General features: G+C 38.4%; 1 protein-coding gene across 1 annotated transcript in view; it reads right to left on the bottom strand.

The window, feature by feature from the left end:
• Window positions 1-5,740: 5,740 nt before the first annotated feature.
• The window catches only part of LOC127446677 (centrosomal protein of 170 kDa-like), a 38,327-nt gene continuing 20,836 nt past the window's right edge, over window positions 5,741-23,231 (bottom strand). The window contains exons 12-19 of the mRNA XM_051707806.1: window positions 21,793-23,202; window positions 20,659-20,896; window positions 18,840-18,945; window positions 17,810-17,947; window positions 16,135-16,223; window positions 15,801-15,894; window positions 9,003-9,054; window positions 5,741-8,095 (exon numbers count right to left, since the gene is read on the bottom strand). Coding sequence (XP_051563766.1) covers window positions 7,857-8,095; window positions 9,003-9,054; window positions 15,801-15,894; window positions 16,135-16,223; window positions 17,810-17,947; window positions 18,840-18,945; window positions 20,659-20,896; window positions 21,793-23,202 — 2,366 coding nt within the window. The 3' untranslated portion in view covers window positions 5,741-7,856. The remainder of the gene's footprint in view (window positions 8,096-9,002; window positions 9,055-15,800; window positions 15,895-16,134; window positions 16,224-17,809; window positions 17,948-18,839; window positions 18,946-20,658; window positions 20,897-21,792; window positions 23,203-23,231) is intronic.

Raw genomic sequence — 23,231 nt, 5'->3', positions numbered from 1 at the left:
TATTATTATTATATTTTTAATTTGTTTATTTATTTATTTTTAATTTTATTTATTTCTTTATTTATATATTTTTTGTGCATGTGTGTGTGTATATATCATTTGAGACCACTGTGATGTTGTTGGGGGTCAGGGTGGGATTGGGGATTGGGAGGTGGAGGGGTAATAGTGGGGGTTAAGATTGATTCTGTGTATATATGTTTTGTTTTACGGTGTTCGTTTATGTGAATCAATAAAAAATTGTTAATCTGAAAAAAGAATGGGAATCACCAAAAACAAAAGAAGAATGTGTAAGTGAAAGTGGAGATTTATAGTGAAACAAAAAATACACAGTGTTTAAATATTAGATCTGTGAAAATTAAAGCGTTAACGCACACGATTCATTTAAAATGTTTAACATGTTAATTTTTCTTTAATGTGATTAACGCATTTACCACTTTGACATTAGATGCTAACATTTTATTTACCTCTGTGTGCATTCTGAACACTGGTTGGAGTAGGGCGGAACCACTGCGATATGTCCGGGGACATTATTACACTGAACACACCACAAATAAACTAGTTTGTTTACATGTACCATCTGAAAGAACCAACTCACTAAATGAATTGGAGTTCTCAAGCTAAATATATCATGATTTGAAGCTCGATTAAACTTTCTCGCACTTGACGAATGCGCAGAGCACATGTACATGCATAGAGCATGTGAGGAAGTGTAATCGAGAGTCAGATTACAATTGCCAAGGAGACTGCACATGTCAAGATTTATAGTGAAAAATGTTGGTCTGTTTCTCACCCAAAACCAATCATATCGATTCAGAAGACATGGATTAAACCACTTGAGTCGTATGAATTACATTTTTGTTGCCTTTATGTCCTGTTTTGGAGCTTGAAAGTGTTGGACCCTGTTGACTTGTATTGTATGGATACAGACACTTCATACATATATGTAAGGTTGAGTAAATTATGAGACCAGGAATTTGTATTGCGAAAGTGAATTGAGTCTATTTTGATTTCATGTTGACTTAAGCAGAGATTATGTTGGAGTCTTTATTCTCAGTCTTAGCTTCATAGAAAGCTTCATGATTTCTAACTAATTTATTCGGACTGTGGTCTTTCCAAAATGTTCCGTACCATGAATACTAATTCCTCCTCGCTCTGTCCGTTAGCATAATTAAACCAGTGACTCAGCACATTTCTACGTTTCTCTATTCTCCTGAAATGCAATAAAATCCTTAGCAATAACTGCCCATCGAACAAATGTACAGAATATGTAAATGTGCTGTCCTGTTGTGCCACCAAAATCCTCTGGGAAGGTTTGTGTCTTTCTCAGCTGCTCTCTTAATGATTGCCCATTATTATCAAAAGCACTGCAGAATGCTATTATGTGACGAATATAAAAAACATATTTTAGGCAGTCCATCTCAACACACATAAGATATAACCCTATTGAAAGTCCAGCCTAAACTGATAGCTGTGTGTTGAAACATGGTAGCTAGGATCTAGCTGGTCTACACTGGTCTTTAGCTGGCCATTAGTTAATTGACCAGATACCGTGTTCTAAAAACCAGAGGACCACCTTAAGCTGGTATGACTACCTGGTAGCTTGTTTGTTGCTGGTTCAAGATGGTCTAACTGTTTGCATCTGCTAATGAGCAGCTTAGACCTGTCTATGACCAGCTTAAACCAGCTCAGAGACTATTTAACTCGAGACAGAGCACTTGTATTAAAATGAATGGGAGAAATTAGTCAACTCGAGAAAATGCATTAGCTAGACCAGCCTGAAAATGTTGATTTTTTAGCATGATCTGAGCTAAAGAAGCTAAATTTATGATATCATTGTTGTCAGACCAACTGTTTTGGAGATTTTGGTCTTTCCCCGTTCAATTAGAGCTGTTCTTTCAGGCCGCTTATATCCATAGAAAATAGCTGACCGGGAGCATTCCAAAGATGGGCACCGATTGGATTAACTTGCCTTGAAAGGGACTTTGACCAGCTAATGATCAGCCTATGACCAGCTTGAATCAAACTATGACCAGCTTGAATCAGCCAAAGACCAGCTTGCACCAGCGAAGGACCAACTTAACAGCTAATGACCAGCTTATGACCAGCTTAAACCAGCCTATGACCATCTTAGACCAACCAATAACCAGTTTGAACCAGCTATAGACAAGCCTGGACCAGCTTTTAATCAGCCTATGACCATCTTGGACCAGCCAATAACCAGTTTTAACCAGCTAATTGCCAGCTTGGACCAGTCTATGATCAGCTTATATAAGCAAAGGACCTACTTAAACCAACTAATGACCAGTTTGGACCAGTCTATAACCAGCTTGAACCAGCTTGAACCAGCTAATAATCAGCTTGGACCAGTCTATGACCAGCTTGGACCAGCTACTGGCCAGTTTGCAACAGCTAATGACCAGCTCAAACCAGCCTATGACCATCTTAGACCAACCAATAACCAGTTTAAACCAGTTATAGATAAGCTGGACCAGCTAATAATCAGCATATGACCAGCTTGGACCAGCCAATAACCAGTTTTAACCAGCTAATTGCCAGCTTGGACCACCCTATGATCAGTTTAAACAAGCAAAGGACCTACTTAAACCAACTAATAACCAGCTTGGACCAGTCTGTAACTAGCTTGAACCAGCTAATAATCAGCTTGGACCAGTCTATGACCAACTTGGACCAACCAATAACCAGTTTAAACCAGATATAGACAAGCTTGGACCAGCTAATAATCAGCATATGACAAGGTTGGACCAGCTAAAGACAAACTTGGACCAGCTAATGACCAGCTTGGACCAGCTATGCCAGCTTGAACCAGCCTATGATCAGTCTGAACCAGACCATGACCAGCTTGAACCAGCCTTGCTAATGACCAGCACCAAACAATAACCAGTTAGAACCAGCTATAGACCAACTTAGATCAGCTAATAATCAGCATAGACCTGCATATGACTAACTGTAAGCAGCAAATGACCAGCTTGGATCAGCCTATGACCAGCTTGCACCAGACTGTGGACAGCTTGGACCAGCCCATGACTAGTTTAAACCAGCTAATGACCATATTGAATCAGCCTACTGTGTGACCAGCTTAAACAAGCCTATTACCAGCTTGGACTAGCTAATAACCAGTTTAGACCAGCCTATGGCCAGCTTGGACCAACCAATAACCAGTTTGAACCAGCTTATGAACAGTTTAAACAAGCCTTTGACAAGCTTGGACTAGCTAATAACCAAGGATGATCATACGTCCTCTTTTTCCTGGATATGTCCTCTTTTTCGGCCTGAAAAAAAGCATCTGGCCAGGTTTTGCAAAAATGGCTAAAAGTGTCCTGGATTTGACTTTGTCTTCATATTTATGTTGATGATCATTCATTCTGTGTATTTGATACTGTGCATCAGTATATGTGTCCTTATGTGATTATTCTGGCTGAGAGCGGCAGAGCGCACATTCTTTCATAGTACTTTTTTTTTTTACATGTTCGCTCTCATGTGTGCGCTGTATGTGTGTTCGCTAGAGAGATCACCAGATGTGCTCTGCTGCTCTCATTCAGAAACATCAATAATGTAACTACACTTTTAAAAGTGTGTTCCCCAATTCTGGAAATGATTAAATAGAACACCAATTTCATCAGAATTGTGCTTGCAATGCATTGTCATTTTTAACTGAAAATGTTGACTATATCGTGACAACATCAAATATACCACATACAGGGAAACTTAAACTAATATAACAGATAAAAATAGACCATGATGGAAATTTTACCACTCAGTCTGTCAGATATTTGTAGTAAAACCTCTGTATGTGACCGGTAAAGCTCGCACTTGTGTGTCATTGGAAAAAAAGTCAGAAAACACAATTAACATAATCACAGGTCAGGCCATGTTAACAGAGAAACAAGCCCTGCATCTCTATTCACATACACCGATCAGCCACAACATTAAAACCACCTGCCTAATATTGTGTAGGTCTACTTCGTGCTACCAAAACAGCGCCAACCCGCATCTCAGAATAGCATTCTGAGATGATATTCTTCTCACCACCATTGTACAGAGCAGTTATCTTAGTTACCGTAGACTTCGTCAGTTTGAACCAGTCTGGCCATTCTCTATTGACCGCTCTCATCAACAAGGTATTTCCGTCCACAGAACTGCTGCTTATTGTATGTTTTTTTTTTTTTTTGGCAGTATTCGGAGTAAATTCTAGAGACTGTTGTGCGTGAAAATCCCAGGAGATCGGCAGTTACAGAAATACTCAAACCAGCCCGTCTGGCACCAACAATCATGCCATAGTCCAAATCACTGAGATCACATTTTTTACTCATTCTGATGGTTGATGTGAACATTAACTGAATCTCCTGACCCGTATCATATGATTTTATGCACTGCACTGCTGCCACACGATTGGCTGATTAGATAATCGCATGGATGATTGTTGGTGTTACCTTTTTCAAGCCTGATTTTGTTCCAGTACCTTCCAGCAGGGCTAGTACAGAACAAAAGAGAGGATTAAAGAGTGACATATATCAGGACTAGATTACCGTAACTAAAGTATCATGGCTCCGGGGAGTTTGTCGGTTTGCTCTGTGTGTTTTGTTATTTCCTCTCCCTCATGTCTCGCAGGTGCTGCTGGCATGTATGATCAGTGTTTCCATGGGAACATTGATTGTTCCCAGTGGAATGCTGATCATGCCACTAATTAGCATGCTAGCAGCACCTAGTTCTCTACTGATTCACTCCCTACTTAAGCCCTTTGTGTTCTCAGTATCTTTGCTAGATTGTTGTTTGATGTCAGGTACTTACCTCACTTTCTCTGCCTAGTTGGTCCTGTCTCATGTATCTGTTTGGTTGCCCATCTCTGTCGCATGTCGGGAGTGTGGTTGCCTTCAAATTTGCTGTACGCTTGTTCTCTGCGCTCACGAGTCTTCAACGGAGCATTCCTACGAATCTGCTCCTGACTTCCACAATGAACACACTCGCCTGTGAACACACTATTCACGGATTTGCCCATGGTGTGCATGCATCCACAAACTTCTCCCCGCTACTGCAGCATTGCCGGGCTCCTCAGTCTTCGCCAGTTGAAGTGAATATTTATTGTTAATAAATCCTTTGAACTGTTCCTCTGCTCTTGGGTCTCTTTGTCTCGCTCTCTGACATAAAGCCTCCTGAGATTCTAAACTTAATTCATTTTTATAGTCTACATTTGCAAATCAGTCTTTCAGCATATGTGAAGGCTTAAGTGTATATGTGTGTGTGTTTAAAATGAAAAGAAAGGATAAGCAGGTCAAGAAGCTTTATGTGCTGTCACTTGTCTCCTTCAAAAGTTATTTAGTTATTAACTTTACATATACAGTAGATAAGACAGCCTGCATATAAATAGATAAAATATTAATTGAAGTCAGCATGAAATGGTGTTCACAACCCCATTTTACCTCCTTAATGTGATGTATTTCAGAATGAAAAAGGGTGGGACTTCATTTTAGTATTCAATCTGAATTGATTGGATCATGAAGAGTGATCTCTATATCAAAAACATTTTTACTTTGGAATAACATGCACTAATAGAATAGTGTGCAACAAGACCAGGAATGTGTATTAAGAAAGTAAATAGGTTTTGTTTTCATACTGACTTGAGGTGAGAAAACATGAGAGTTAATTATCTATGTAGGCCCTTTATTATATTAATATAATGAATCTCATCAGGGATGATCAATTATGACATTGTGCATCCAGGGATATGAAATTTCTTTATTAAATCGGTATTTGCTTTACATTCATTTGTAAACACCACTGAGGCAGACAGACTCTAAGAGGAGAGAATAATTTCCATGCTAGCTAGTAGCTACCTAACCAGATATTTTTCATAAAACAGTTAAAAAAAATGTACCCAGTTCACAACACTATTCTGAACAGGTTGAAACATCTGCATGTGCAAAATAACATGATGTTTAATGTCTACATCATCTCATAATGATCTTGATAATGGGCACTTTGTGACATAACAAGCTTAATTAATGAAACAACTGGGTAAATCAAGGCCCTCTTATTGGCTATCACATGGCACAGACCACTTGTATATTCCTAATTGATAATGATCATATAGAAACATTACATGGAAGGGTATTGTTGAGACATTGCAACTGTACTGGAACTACAGGTAAGCAGCAACATTATAACCTTTGGTAATGTTATGTTTTATGATTGAAAAAAGGGAATGTTTTATAATTAAATCTAAAAAATATATGCAAGGGTTCATATTGTAGGACTGGCTGAAATTCATCACAATGGTGGCTTTTTACACTTTACAGATCAGACTGGGCTGTATCTAGGTCAGAGTGCCATAATAAAAACTAATTTAAAATGTAATACATGAAGGCCGGTGTTATACATTTTAGCCTTGTCCTGACATACAGTATGAGCATTCTCATGAATCACAAATTCACTGCTGCAAAACAATTGCAATCTTTTTAGATAATTCATTCCTGTTAGACAACACCAATGTTCAAAGACTTGGTTATATGGTAGATGTATTAAATATTTGGCAGAGATTGGCTTTAAGGAAACAGTGTGCTTTAAAATGTTGAATTTTGGTTCAATTGACATGTAAACGGTCCAAAATGTACTTTTTTGACACACTTGCCACAAATGAGAAAAACAAACAGCCATAAATATTTCTTATTTACCAGTTATTTGTTTTTCTTTCTTTCCAGCCAAGAAACTGTATTTTGCATAATTTTAATAAATATACAGTATTTTTGACCCAATAACAGTGGGATTATTTGGCTATTTTAATTGCATATCTTTCATTGTGTCATTGGCAGCGTCATGTATTCGAGAATAGCAGGTCTCTGTCTCACGGTGAAACTGCACATCACAAAAACGTGACAGAGTGATGATTTTGTTTTGGTGGCTTAAAGGAATATTCCAGGTTCAATAAAAATTAAGCTCAATCGACAGCATTTGTGGAATACTGTTGATTACCACAAAAATGAATTTCGACTTGTTTCTCCTTTTCTTTAAAAACAAAACAAAAATCGAGGTTACAGTTAGGCATTTACAATGGAAGTGATTGGGGCCAATTTTTGGAGACTTTAAAGGCAGGAATGTGACTCTTATAATTTTATAAAAGCACTTACATTAATTCTGTTAAAACTCATGTAATATTTGAGCTGTAAAGTTGTTTAAATCGTTGTTGAAGTTTTAGGGTTTTAGTGTTTATGGTGTTGCATCATCATCTTGGCAATGAAGTTGTAAAACTGGGTCTAACTTTACACAGAAAAGATGAGCAAGTGATTTTATCACAGAGTCGCAACTGATGTTTTCTGAACCGTTTGACATGTTGCAGTTCCTAATAAAATTACCGGCCAATGAGTGAACAACTCATTACACTCCAGAACCATTTTTTTCTTACATCTGACGCTTGACAGTGTTTATTTTGGGCCCTAAATGAAAAAGAAAACTTTTTGCAAGCACTTAAGCTCAACACTTGACAGTACACAGTATGAACTCTTCAATAAACTACAATTTAACTCTTTCACATGCTGCTTCCTTTTCAACGGTCATGTGCTCAACTACTTCCTGAGCAGCTTTAGATCTGGGATCTTCAGAAAAATTAATGCTCGTGTACAGTCATTCTGACGACATGGTATTACAGTTAATTTATATTTCAAAACATTGTTTTTAATAACTGAAAATCCATCCAAGGATATATAGAATTTATGAAGCAAACATTTAAATGCATTGCTATATAGGACATTTTACAGCATACCTTACACTATTCACATAAAAGTTCATGTTGACCTGGCCTTTCAAAGTGTTGTAGGATCTCTGTGTAAACTGTTTGCAGTGATTCAATTTTTATTGGCAGTGTTCTGCTCTTTGCTCCTTTCCCGCAGACCAACATCTCGTTCTGCGACCTCTGAATATGCAGAGGGCAGTGCAGTGGTACTGGCTGATCCTTCTGCTGCCTGGCTGACAACTGGACCTTGTGATCCAGGACTAATTCTGTTCTCAGCCAACAGAGGACTGGTCAGACCCAAACTGCTCAGAGCATCCAACGTACCATCAGGGTCCACCATGATATCAATCACTAAAGATTAAAAGTACAAGGAACAAATAATTATTTACTGAGTTTCTGATTCAGATACTTAAAGGAACATTTCACCCAAAATTGAAAATTCTCTAATTATTTACTCATCCTCATACATCCCAGATGAGTTTTAGATGTTTATTTCTTCTGCTGAACAACAAACAAAGATTTTTATAAGAATTTCTCAGCTCTGTAGGTCCATACAATGCAACTGAATGGGTAACAAAACTTTGAAGCTCCAAAAGCACATAAAGGCAGAATAAAAGTAATCCATATAACTTAAGTGGTTAAATCCATGTCTTCAGAAGTGATATGATATGTGTGGGTGAGAATAAATAGTGCATATCACCACCTACTGGGCAGGGATGAGAATTTAGTAAAAAAGGACTTAAATATTGATCTGTTTCTCACCCACACCTATAATATCGCTGCTATTGACATGTATTAAACCACTGTAGTCTTTTGGATTACTTTGGTGCTACCTTTACGTGTTTTTCTGAGCTTCAATATGTTGGTACCCATTAATTTGCATTATATGGCTCTACAGAGCTGAAATATTCTTCTAAAAATCTTTGTTTGTGTGCTACAGAAAAAAGAAAGTCACACATCTGGGATGGCATGAAGGTGAGAATGAGAGAAGTTTCATTTTTGGGTGAACTATCTCTTTAATCCTTCAGTAGGCAACTGATGCCACTCGTTAAATTAAACATGCAACGTGATTATGTCATATAGTGATAGTAAGACAACAATGTAGCATACTACTTTTTGAAACGTTTAGCATTGCATAATGTGTTCTGTTTCACATATTTTTTCTAAATAGTAGGCATTAAACAGTATTTACAGCACACTAAGTAGTAAGCTAGTATTCTATTCTGAACACAGCTGAAAACTCCACAGTACTGCTTACCTAGCAAGTGTCTTTCCACTCTTTTCAGGTTTTGGAGTATGGATGAGATCTCCTGAGGGTGAGAAAATAGAAAAAGACTATAGAAAACTTCTTTGCCACATAGATCTGACAGAATTTTATGTAATCAAACCTTTCAAGAGAATTTCAACATAGATTGGATTCCCACACTTTGACCAATGAATATCCATGACTTTTTCATGCCCTTTCCAGTTGTTTGTGATGACTGGATAAGGGTTTTTAAAAACCACTGAAATAATTTAACTTATGTATCATACAGAACAATTTGTGAATTGGTTCAGCTGATTCATTCTAAAGAAATAACTCAAAAGAACGATTTAATCTTGCTTGCACTCTCAAATTGGACAGAGAGCAAGTTTTACTCTAAACAAGAGCAATATCTAGCCGATGAAATATTTTAGAGCTGGGCATAACTACAAAAATATAAATTATTCGCTATAGAAATTTCCAAAACTTTTAAGATTTTATTCTTTTCCATGACTGTTCCAGGGCTGGGAAACACAAGTTAAAAACTCCCTGATATTTCCAGGTTTTCCATGAAACAGGGAACCCTGCATTAAATTTTGTAATAACTGCAGCTTATTTATTATTTGTAAATATTATAGAATTTTTTCAAGAGTAGTTGTGTGTACTCCATCACTGCTAAATAAGTTTTTCTTCCCAGAAGTTGAGGAGTTCAACTGAGGCCAGCCTGCACTACAGAGCTAGATTTACTGCCCTGTCACTGAACGGAGGTGGTACGTCTCAGGCCAAATCTGAGCGGTGACAAGCCATGAGTCATAGGCTCAGTCTAATTAAACTGACATGTCTTCTGCTGAAAGATCTGTGAAGTATGAACTAAAATGAAAAAAAAAAAAACCTTAATAGCATAGGCAATTCTCAAGCTTCAGACCCCCATCTTTCACTTTACCTACAGGCAGAAACATAAATCAGCTAAACCTATAGTAAAGACTGTAAAAAGATGGACCAATGAAACAGAGCTGTAACTACAAGACTGCTTTGACTGCACTGATTGGAGTGTTTTTGAAGCTGCAGACACCAATCTGGACGAGCTCACAGATACTGTAACATCATATATCAGTTTCTGTGAGGACATGTGCATTCCTACTAGGACTTATTTAACATTCAACAATGACAAACCATGGCTTACAACAAAACTCAGGCAGCTTCATCAGGCCAAAGAGAATGCTTACAGAATTGGGGATAAAACTTTGTATAATCAGGCGAAAAACACACTGACAAAGGAGATTAGAGTGGCTAAAAGAAAAAAAAAGTTTTCAGCTAACAACCCTGCATCAGTGTGGAGAGGCCTGAAAGACAATACTAACTACAAGACACCATCCCCCAACACTAGGGAATTAACAACTGGCTGACGACCTGAAAGTGTTTTACTGTAGATTTGAAAAGCCCAGTTTCATTCACTTCACACAAACACCAAAAACTCCTGCAACCACCCTCCTCCCCGCTTCTGCTACTCAACCTGCACTTAAGATCTGTGAAGAGGATGTGTGCCGGGTATTCCGGAAACAAAAGACAAGGAAAGCACAAGGCCCAGATGGTATTTCACCCACTTGTCTAAAAGCCTGTGCCAACCAGCTGGCCCCCATCTTCACACAGATCTTCAACAGATCACTGGAGCACTGTGAATTTCCCAGCTGCTTCAAATGCTCCACCATCATTCCTGTCCCAAAGAAACCCAAGATCTCAGGACTTAAAGGAATAGTTCACCCAAAAATGAAAATTTGCTGATAATTTACTCACCCTCAGGCCATCCAAGATGTATCTGAGTTTCTTTCTTCATCAAAACAGAAATTAAGACTTTTAGGATTTCATTTTAGGCCTCCTCCTCTAAACAGTGCAAGTGAATGTCCTCCATTTTTTGATGATCCAAAATGCATATTTAGGGTGCATCAAAATATTCCACATGACTCCAGTCGACAAATAAAGTTCTTCTGAACCCAAACGATTGATTATTTTGAGAAACAAAACAATACTTATATATTTTTTAACTGCAAATGTTCACTTCCGTACATCTCTGTGACGTGCGCTCATGAGAGGGTTGACGTAAGCTCGTTGGTAAGGTCACGCATCACGTGGAGGAGGAGTCAGGAAGCACATCATTGTTTGCATTGTTTTTTTTATTATTATTTGGAAATTATTTTTTATTTTATTTTATATTGTTTTGAAATTGTTTTGGACTGTTTTGGTTTGTGAACGGTGCTTGGTCTGTGCTCTGTGCAAGTTTCTCTTGTAAACATTGACACGCTTCCTGACTCCTCCTCCATGTGACGTGTGACCTTTCCAACGATCTTACGTCATCCCTCTCATGAACACACGTCACAGAGATGTACGGAAGCGAACATCTGTAGTTAATATAAGTATATAGGTATTGTTTTGTTTCTCAAAATAATCAATCATTTGGGTTCAGAAGAACTTTATTTGTTGACTGGAGTCGTGTGGATTATTTTGATGCACCCTAAATATGCATTTTGCTCCATCAAAAAATGGAGGACATTCACTTGCATTGTTTAGAGAAGGAGGCCTGAAATGAAATCCTTGAAGTCTTAAATTCTGTTTTGATGAAGAAAAAAACTCAGATACATCTTGGATGGCCTGAGGGTGAGTAAATTATCAGCAAATTTTCATTTTTGGGTGAACTATTCCTGTAATGATTACAGACCAGTCACTCTGACGTCTGTTGTCATGAAGTAATTTGAGAGACTGGTGTTGGCCCACCTGAAGGACATCACTCGACCCTTTCTGGATCCCCTTCAGTTTCCTTATCGAACAAACAGGTCTGTGGATGATGCAGTGAACATGGAAATGCATCATATCCTGCAACACCTGGACAGACCAGGGACATATGCAAGGATCATTTTTGTAGAATTGAGTTCGGCTTTCACCACCATGATCCCAGCTATTTTCCAGACTAAATTAACCCAACTCTCTGTTCCCACCTCTATCTGTCAGTGGATCACCAGCTTTCTGACGGACAGGCAGCAGCTAGTGAGAATGGGGAAATTCACTTCCAGCACCTGTACGATCAGCACTGGTGCCCCCAGGGATGTGTGCTCTCCCCACTACTCTTCTCCCAGTACACAAATGACTGCACCGCCAAGGACCCCTCTGTCAACCTCCTGAAGTCTGCAGATGACACTACTGTCATCGGTCTCATCCAAGATGACAACGAGTCTGCATACAGAAGGGAGGTTGAACAGCTGGCTGTCTGGTGCAGTCAAAACAACCTGGAGCTGAACACACTCAAAACAGTGAAGATGATTGTGGACTTCAGGAGGAACACCCCAGCATTGACCCCACTCACCATTCTGAACAGCACTGTGGCAGCAGTGGAGTCATTCAGGTTCCTGGGCTCTACCATCTCACAGGACCTGAAGTGGGAGACCCATATTGACTCCATTGTGAAAAAGGCCAAGCAGAGGTTGCACTTCCTTCGCCAGTTGAGGAACTTCAACCTGCCACAGGTGCTGCTAATCCAGTTCTACTCAGCAGTCATTGAGTCTGTCCTTTGCACTTCAGTAACTGTCTGGTTTGGTTCATCTACGAAATCGGACATCAGAAGACTACAAAGGACAGTTTGGACTGCTGAGTGGATTATTGGTTGCCCCCTGCCCTCCCTTCAAGAACTGTATGCTTCCAGATTGAGGAAAAGGGCTGGAAAAATCACTCTGGACCCCACTCACCCAGCCCACTACCTTTTTGAACTGTTGCCTTCTGGCCGGCGCTACAGAGCACTGAGCACCAGAACTGTCAGGCACAAGAACTGTTTTTTTTCCCATCAGGCTATCCATCTCATGAACAGTTAAAACTGCCCCATTGATCAATATCTGGTGTGACCACCAGCCTCATTAAGTGCTGCTGTGCATCTCCTCCTCATGGACTGCACACGATTTGCCAGTTCTTGCTGTGAGATGTTACCCCACTCTTCCACCAAGGCATTTCCAAGTTTCCGGACATTTCTGGGGGAATGGCCCTAGACCTCACCCTCCGATCCAACAGGTCCCAGACGTGCTCAATGGGATTGAGATGTAATGCGTAATGCGTCTCACATTACGGACACTGCAGTTTATTGCCCTGGCCACATCTGCAGTCCTCATGCCTCCATGCAGCATGCCTATGGCACGTTCACACAGGTGAGCAGGCACCCTAGCCATCTTTCTTCTGTTGTTTTTCAGAGTCAGTAGAAAGGTCTCTTTAGTGTCCTAAGTTATTTTAACTGTGACCTTAATTGCCTACAGTTTGTAAGCTGTTAGTGTCTTAATGACCGTTCCACAGGTGCATGCGCATTAATTGTTTATGGTTCACTGAACAAGCATGGAAAACATTGTTTAAACCCTTTCCAGTAAAGATCTGTAGAGTTTATTTAGATTTTACAAGATTATCTTTAAAATACAATATCCTGAAAAAGGGACGTTTCTTTTTTTGCTGAGTTTATGTGTAAACATAAGGGCAATAAAGCTCATTCTGATTCTTAGCACTCCAAAATATCTGTGACGGCTGTCAGCACACTTACAAATTCGAAATTATATAAACTTTACTCTAAAAGAAAAAGTTCACCCAAAAAGGAAAATTCTCTCATCATTCACTCACCCTCATGCCATCCTAGGTGTGTAAGACTTTATTTCTTCTGCTGAACACAAAGATTTTTAGAAGAATATCTCAGCTCTATAGGTCCATACAATGCTAGTCAACAGGGCCCAAAACTTTAAAGCTCAAAAAGCATGTAAAGGCAGCATAAAAGTAATCCATACGACTCCATGTCTTGTTGTTAAATCCATACCTTCAGAAGCGATATAACAGGTGTCAGAAACAGATCAATATTTAAGGCCTTTTTTAACTATAAATCTTCACTTTCAAACAGCCCTCCTTAGTGCTTTTCTCTCCTAAGAGTTATTCTTCTTATATTTTTGGCGATTCACATTGCATTAATTCATGCATATCACCACCTACTGGGCAGGGAGGAGAATTTATAGTAAGAAAGGATTTAAATATTGATCTGTTTCTCACCCACACTTATATCGCTTCTGAAGACATGGATTTAACCACTGGAGTTGTATGGATTACTTTTTTGTTGCCTTTGTGTGCATTTTTTAGCTTTAAAGTTATGGACCCTGTTGACTTGCATTGTATGGACATACAGAACAGAGATATTCTTCTAAAAATCTTTGTTTGTGTTCAGCAAAAGAAAGAATGTCATACACTGTAAATGATGATGGGAGAATTTCCATTTCTGGGTGAACTATTCCTTTTAAATTCCTTCAAAACCTTGAGAATTTGTTACATCAATGGGATACTTTACCAAAAAATTAAAACTCTGTCATCATTTACTCATCCTCATGTTTTTCCAAACCCATATTATTTTCTGTCCTTCGTGGAGCACAAAATGAGATGTAGTTAGCCTGAGTCACCATTCACAATCATTGTAGTGAACAACATTGTGCAATGAAAGTGAATGGTGACTGAGGCAAACATTCTGCCTTTTGAGTTCCACGTAAGAAAGAATTCATATGTGTTTGGAGAAAACATGAGGGTGAGCAAATTAAGGCAGAATTTTCATTTTTGGGTGAAGATGCAATTTGTGGTATTCTCTATTTGTCAACTTTGGTTGTGAGATACATTTCAAATCACCTTAAAATAAGGTGACCAGATTTCTGAAATGAAAAACGGGGACATTTCTAGTTCAGTGTTCAACAGGTCATTGGAATTTCATGTTACTTATTAAAAAAGGGGACAAATCGGATTTGATGTATTTTGACCACCATGGTGAATGTGGTAATGTGCTGAACTATGCACTTACAATAAGAAATTATTTTGGTTAAACTTAAAAAAATAAGTAACCTGGTTGCCTTAAAATTTTGAGTTCATTTGAAATAAAATTAGATAATAAAATAAAATAAATAAATAACAATTTGAATAAAAAGGTCTAGTAAACTAACAATTATTGGAATGTTTTTTACATTATATCAGTGCATTGCCATTGTGCCATTAGTTTACTCAATAAAAACAGATTCTTATGTTATCTGAAGAAATTAGTAAATCTAAGTTAATATGGCAAAAACATAAAGTTAACAAATCATGGAAATATTTTTTTCATGCTCTATCGAATACTGTAGCCTATGTCTCAATGAAATTCAAACATGGAGGTAAAGCTGATCATTTTTAGTGCTCTTCTGTTTCATCTTTAATGAGTTCATTCTTTTCTATGCTGTACAGATGTCATTGTGGCATAAAAGTGAACTAAACAAACATGTATAAACAATGAGGAACTATTTGTCTATTACAAAGGGGTCCTGCCCTTCATCATTTTATGGAATACAGTGAAGAATGTAAACATTTAGCACCTAAAACACATTTTTTTCATATGACACAAATACATTCAATATTATTTAATAATGATAATAATAATTATTATAATGCTATTTTACCTAACTGTTTGCATATCTCATATGGACCTGTTTTTCTTAATAACTACCTTTTATTTTGATCAAGTCTTATGTATTAGGGTGCTCCTTTTCACTCACTTGTTTCCGTGCTAGGTGCAAATCTATGCTGTAATGTACTGACTTACTGTACATTTCTTTGCAGGTATTTTATTATACTTTTTTTCTTCATGTTATTAATGTCATTTACATTTATTTCAGGTATATGTTAATACAACAAATGAGTAAATATGTGAAATTTCGAAAAATTTTATATAAAATGAGATTTTAAGAGAACATCAAAGCTGTTCACAACATGTAGAACTAAATACTCCCTTCTCACCTGATTAGAGGTCTTGAGGAGAGGCACCTCATTCTCTGCCTGTAGTTTTCTCTCAATCTCCTCCCACTTTCGGTCCTTATCTTTGAATAAAATCCTGCAGGAAAGGTAAGCCACACTCAGCTAATTCAAAACGTGACAAAGAACATCTAAATAACTAGAATGTTTTACATGAAAAATACCACATCAAGCCAAAGTCAGAGATGCACAAGGATTATTATTGTTACATATCTTTCCTTAAGACAATTTTTAACATAAATATCGACATGGAATGCAAAGAGTTCTATAAAACCTAAAGAAAAAAAAAAAACTTTATTGATAATAAAGGACAGGGCACCTGATTTTGTTGGCTGTCTTTTCCACAGCCTGTCTGATTTTTGCTGACATCTGTGATACTGATGCCAGCAGCAAACTGTCCAGCACACCCTGTACATGCAGAACAAGCAGAGAGTTGCACTTTTTGTCATGCTGTTCAGAGAAAGATGAAATCCTTGCTGACAAAATACTGTTGACTATTACGACAAAAGTAAATGCAACGCCCTCTAGTGGAATATCGGTGGAAAAGTAAACTGAGCTTGTGAAGGTGCACTCAGTAATTTTTAAACATTAAAAAGTTTTTAACATACAGAAATGACTAGTTTGAAAAAATAAAATCATGTCCACTCACATGAGATGAATTCCCCATATCTGTACCCTGAAGAAAGCTGTTTTATTTCACATGTAACTGGAACAAGTCGCCTCATGTTAGCCAACATGTTAAAACCTTCAACTCTGGTGCATTTTTGGGCTAATTTAAAAGATACCCAACCCAAAAAAATAAAAAAATAAATAAATCAAATTATTCATAAATATTACTGTATTGTATGTGTTTATAATCTATAATGATAAACAAAGTTTATATATATATATATATATATATATATATATATATATATATATATATATATAATCTATATTTATTTATTTTTTTATTTTTATTTTTTATTTTATTTTTTTGTCCTAACTTTGATAAACATGTAATTCTGGTTCTATTCACTCTACCTCACTTTGAAAAGTCTTATTTCATTCCACTATATGGCACCAAGCACTAGAATTTTTTTCTCTTTCTGAAATGTATGTGGCACTCTAACGCATTTTAGTCTTCAAAGAAGTGCTTGTCAATAGATATTCAGTCTAATTTTCAGTTCATGCATCACCCTTGTTATTTCATCGAATATCTCGGCCTCTGAGTGGACTAGAAGCACAATCTAAGTGCATTAGAAAGCTGAGATCCTCTCCTTTGCGATGATATATACATTTTTATTATCAATAGTCAAAAACATATTTTTCTGATGATTTAAAAAAAAAAAAAAATCATGCTTTTCCTGCTAGATGGCATATTTTGTTCTGGACCTCTAAGATATAACTTTGGATTATTCAGCCAAGAAAGCTCACAAGATAAATGAAAAAATGGTTAAAAAGTTAAAAGCAGATATAGTTTAAGGGGGGGCCCTCGGTTTTGATCGCCGTTCGGGGAGGGTAGCCTAAGGGGCGGGGCCTGGTGTGGCCGCAGTGGTTGCACCACCCTAACAATGGCCTTGCTAGTGCTGTATCATGTGAATTCTTTGGGAGAGTTTTTAAATGTTAGTTGTTCCGCTAGCTGTAATTTAGCATGATTAATATCATGTAGCATTAATGAAGCCTAACAATATGATATTTAAATGTCATATGTCAAACCTCATAAAAAACTGTGTGCCAGCCTGAAAATACGTATTCTGGACCCATCGTAGCCACCCCACTTCTAAAGTTCTGGCGCTGCCACTGGGCATTGGTAACTTAAAAATTTGATGCTGCATCCATGTTGCTAGGTGTCAGTAAAAGTCCAAGATGACGACTATGTCAGTAAGTGCAACATAAACAAAAATGTACAGAGTGTACCTTTAATTCCAATACCACATGTAATTATAATGCTAATTTACAGGATGCATGGAATACACACTTTAACAGGGAACCCCAGAATAAACAGGACTCACCTCATCTCTGCTCCACGTCCGACGGCGGACAGCACGAGGATCCTGACTGCTGATACCGCCGCGAGGTCTTAGTTCTACACCTCTGCCACAGATCTCTGGAGCACTGCCCAGAACATCCTCAAACACATGGTTGTCAACCTGAGACATGTATAGAGATGACGTCACTGATTGTGTATATTTACAGCTTCCATTGTTTATCTGTGATGCAGGGTTAAAACAGAAACCATGTCCATACGTTATCAACATGTGACTGTGTTCATACTATACATTTTGGTCCAGCCTTAGTGTTGGAAAAGGGATGCTACTTTAATAATAGCTTGCAAAGTTAAAAGCTACTCATAATTTGAAGTAGTTAAACCATCCACATGTATAATTTAGAATTTAATCAGAGACGGATTTTTCTGGTTTTTGAACGAATTAACAATCTCAATTAGAGTGAGAGTATTACACTTGAACAGATACATACTAAATACAAAAAAAAATAAAAGAGAGAGAGAGAGAATACAGTCTAATTTATAAAACATGGACATCGTTTTCTGTTTATATACATGGACTGTCCAAACAACTGAATTTACTACAATAAATCTGACTTCCCAACACTACATAAGGCAGAGAGGACAGTTTAGAAGAGCACGTATTAGTATTGTATCAGTTCGCTTGACTGTAAAAGTGTGCGTGCAATACAGTGTGACATTTTGTCACACTACATGTTGGAAAATGTAGTTTGTTACTGGAAAAGCTACACTATGAAAACAGCTGAACTGCTGACACGTTACTGAAAAATGTAAAGTTAGTAGCGTCACTCTCTTATCCTATATCCTCAAAACAAAAGCATTAAATCACAACTCTTAAACTCTCATGTCAGAAAACATTTAATTAACTTTTCGATTACACCAAACTAATCCTCTACAGACTTGTCGATAAGTGTAGATTTAAATCTCTACAGGCAGCAAAGAATTAATTGCTCCATATAAATATAGATCATGCCCATGGATCTGGTAATTATGTAAATCTGTTAATGTCTTCTCACTGAAGCTGGTGGAGCGGAGGAAGGACTAACGGAGTCAATCTCTCCTGCGACGTCATGGATCTCACGCGCCAGCATGGCCAGATCCTTAGCTAGGTCTTGGCTGATTCTAGAACAGTCAAAGTTAAACAGAGTATAAACTGATGAGCTGAACCAGTAACTTGTGATTGTACATATCATCAGTGTGAGAATGTGATTATAGTAATTTATCCATTTACAATTTACAAAATTTAGAAATGTTCCTGGTTCAGTACAAGTTAAGCTCAGTTGACAGCATTTGTAATAATGTTGATAACGCTCTTCGTCCACACTGTTGTTTTCAAGAGTTTTCCAAAAGTTGCTCAGGTACACTAAAACGTATGAAAACTCTTAATATCCTTACTGTGGATGCGAAAAAAATCACCGTTCCATATATGGTCTGAAACGAAATTGTCCTTGTGTTCCATCACCGGACAGCAATTCCAAGTAAACTTCCCTTTGCCTTTGAAGGAATGCAATGTTGTACAAAGTAACATTTATTTTAAAAATGCTATCAAAGTGGATAGCAGGCACAACGACGCTGCTACAACATGGGCCGCCATCTTGAATGTTTTGGGTTGAATGGATCACATGGCTGCGACACATGAGAACAAATACGTCATTGTTTTCAGATATCTCTGTTTTCCCTTTGCACACTACAATGCAAAGACGGCATTTTCAGATGTATCCATTTGGGAGTGCGTTTTCGAAAAGCTCAGTTTTCGCGGTCAAAAACGCTGTCTCAGTGTGGACGGAAGGCCAAAGTGTAGAGAAAAAGATGCGTTTTCAAACAAACACTTGTGTGGACGTGGCCTAAGGCACTTACAATGGAAGTGAATGGGGCCAGTCCGTAAACTTGAAAGTACACACTCTTTCAAATGTATACAAACATTATACCACAAGATCTACACATACATGTTAACATGAATTTAGTGTGATAAAATCAGGGATTTGTTGCCATTTGTAACATTCTGTAATGATGTTGCTGGAGCTGGCAATGACAAAGACGATGGTGTAAAGAACCCAAATGCAAATTTATTCCAACGTGTATCCAAAAACCCTAACTACAAACATGAAGCAAACATAAACATGAACTTGGCTTGACATAGTCTAGGCTAGACATAAACTTGATTTGACATAAACTTGAAACTCACAACCAAAGTTACATTCAACAAACAATACCTAACAATGGACCATGGAAAACATGAGGGTTAAATACATGACATGGGACAACACATGACAAAGAAAACCAATAAACACAAAGAACTCTAAACAAGATAACAAGACACATGAACATTAAGGGAAACATGAAATCACATGACAAGGGAACCACATGACATGAAACAGGAACTAGAATTTTCAAAATAAGACATGAAAAACATGAACCAACAAAATACACATGATACCATTACAGCATTTACCAGGTTACATGGTTTAGGCCATTACGTCGTCATGACAACGAAGTTGTAATATATAACTTTACACAGATAAGGTAAGTAATCGATTTGATCAAACTAAAATCATGTTAGCATGTATAATGATTATGTCTCATGGCTATACTTTTAATGTTTATGGAGAGGCCCCATTCACTTCCATTGTAAGTGCCTTACTATAACTGCAATATTTACTTTTTTAAATGAACGAGGTACAAGTCAAAATTATTATCTGTGTTAATTAATATTATGCCACAAATGCTGTCAATTGAACTTAACTTATATCAAACCTGGAACATTTCTTAAACATCCAAATGTTAATGAAAGTTGATTATGCTTGAATATGGGAATGTTTAGGACTAAGGTTTTACCTGGCGATCTCCTCACTGTGGGTGGTCCAGTCTCTCATGTAATCATCTTGTTCTCTGCTAGACTGGTGACGCAGCATAGAGAAACCTCCAGGGCTGGGTGTTGCAGGGGCTGAACCCCCAAGCTGGGTTATCCGTGGAGCCGTTGGCCGAGTGTGTTGAGTGGGGTGCCGGTTGGAGCCATACTCATCCTCTGAGGTAGAAGCATATTCAATAGGTACACGCCGCCACCTTCCACCAGCTATAGGGAAGACATACAACATACAAGATTTGTTATATAATAAACATTTTCTGCCAAATGTTCCACGTTTATAAATAAGTTTAGCTCAGTTGAACGTTTTTATAGCATTATGTTGATTACCACAGAAAATAATTTAAACATTATACATGTTAACATAGTTTTATTGTGACAAATCTCTGTTCTACATGATTTTAGTGTGGTAAAATCAATAACTGGGTTAATCAGCTTTGAATCATCATGGCAACAAAGTTGTAATATTGTATATAGATAAGGTTAGTAAGTGATTTTACCATACTAAAATCATGTTAACATGAATGATGACTAAGTCTTGTGGTTATATTTTAACATCTATGGATTGGCTTCCACTTCCATTGTAAGCGCCTAATGAGGGACTTTACGAGGGAGTTTAAATACATTTTTTGTGGCAATCAACATTAAGCCACAAATGCTTTCGTTTAAGCTTCACTTCACTCCAAAAAGTAAAAGAAAAAGAAAAAAAGACCTTTAATACCTTTAAAGAAGTTAATTTGACTTGTGCACAATATTCCAAGTCTTCGGTAGCCATATGATAACTTTGTATGAGCAAAAGACTATGGACTTAAGATTTATGCTCGTGGTCAATTCAAACATGGAGCCTTTAGATGCATTGCTCCAGGTTTGACATCATTGGTGCCAAATGCCAATGCAGGTTTTTGCATACTGTATGTAACATTTTCAGGGAATAATGATTCAGGTCTGTTTTGGTGTGTTCAAAATGTCTCCTTTTCTATTACAAGGAAGACATTACAGCAAATGGGATTGGAATTACACTACGGTGGGTAAATAATGAGAGAATTTTCATTTCTGGGTGCACTATTCCTTTAACATCCCAAAGCACCTCTTCCCAAAGTTCTCACCTGCTGGCGTACTTTGAACATGGGGAGTACCAGGACACTTATCAGGCAGTTTGGAAGCACTGTTAGCTCTGGCTCTGGGGACCACAGAAGAAGAGGCTGCAGTAGACCGGAGACCCAGCCTCAGTGTGCTCTCTGGTGCAGGGCGTGGGATGAAGCCCCTGATTTTGCCTGATGTAGCCTCTGAGTCACTCCGAGCTGAAGGAGAGCACACTCTTGGCCTTCGTGGTTGGGCAAGTGCTTCAATCCGAGAGAGGGTCCTGCGCCCAGCTGAAGGTCTCGATGCAGAACTGGCAGTAGAAGCCTCTGACGCCACAGACATACGATCAACATCAGCAAGGTCAGTGTCAGAAGTTTCACCCAGTCGTGCTCGGCGTAGAATGGAAGCCCGTGTAGGTCTTGGTCGGGGAAGGGTGGATGGTTTAGAGGTGACCGGTGCAGGAGCTACATTCGTCTTTGCTTCTCTGGTTTTGCCACTTGTTGGCTCTGCTCTAGAGGTGATAGTTTGACCCCGGCCTTGAGGTTGTGTTGCAGAAGTAGTCTCCGTGAGAAGCGAGGAGCTCAAGTCATCGTCTGTCAGGTCAAGAGAGGTCCAAGCTCTGGAGCCAGCTGAACCCGAGGGCTGAGATTTGCCTTTCTTTTCTGTTGCGCTGGTGTTCTTATTGGTTGTTTCACGGCCTTGACCTCCAGCCAAACGTTTCCTTTGGGCTGTCTTACGTCCTCCTTCTCCCCCAGCCTGGCTGACAGTGCTTGTTGTATCAATGTCAGATTCAGGTGAGACAGAGCCCTCCAGAGAGTAGCTGGGTGGATCTGCAAGGTCTGAGAGAGTGGTTTCCAAAAAAGCAGCAACAGCCTCTGAATCTTTCAGCATAGTGGCAGCATCAATGCCCTCACAGATGACACCTATTTCCCTGGGCTGAGTTGAGGTACCAGGCCCATCGATGCAAGGTCTGAGCTCTAGGTGAGCATTAGCACTTGGTCTTTCTACTGTAAAACTCTCTTGTCTCAATAGAGGCTTCCCTATCCTTTCTTTGTCCTCCTCAACTTTCTTTCGTCTCCCATCCCCTTGTTTCTTCTCACCACCGCCAATAGGTCTAGTTTGAGCTCCTTGTTTACCAACTTTATGCCCCACCTTGTGAGTTTTGGTCAAAGCTTGCTTGCTCGCTTTGGACTGATCGAAGTCTGTGCTAGCTGAGGTCATTCCGGCTGATCTTGGTCCAGTTTTGGAGATTCTATTGAGCTGATCTACTTTCTCCTGAAGTTCTAGGTCTTGCTTCTCAGAGGAAGGTGCTGTTCGCCTTACTTGGCACCTTGAGCCTTCAAGGCCCATTGGATCCATAGCAGAAGCTTCAGAAGGGGGTTGTGGGAGAGTCCTTCTCTTTCGTTCTGAGTGCCCAGGTATATTGATATCAGCTGTGGAAACACAACAGAATCTTTCAAAA

Source organism: Myxocyprinus asiaticus, chromosome 9, assembly GCF_019703515.2.
Source record: "Myxocyprinus asiaticus isolate MX2 ecotype Aquarium Trade chromosome 9, UBuf_Myxa_2, whole genome shotgun sequence".
Classification (NCBI taxonomy): Eukaryota; Metazoa; Chordata; class Actinopteri; order Cypriniformes; family Catostomidae; genus Myxocyprinus; species Myxocyprinus asiaticus.
This window is presented reverse-complemented; position numbering and strand designations above follow the sequence as displayed.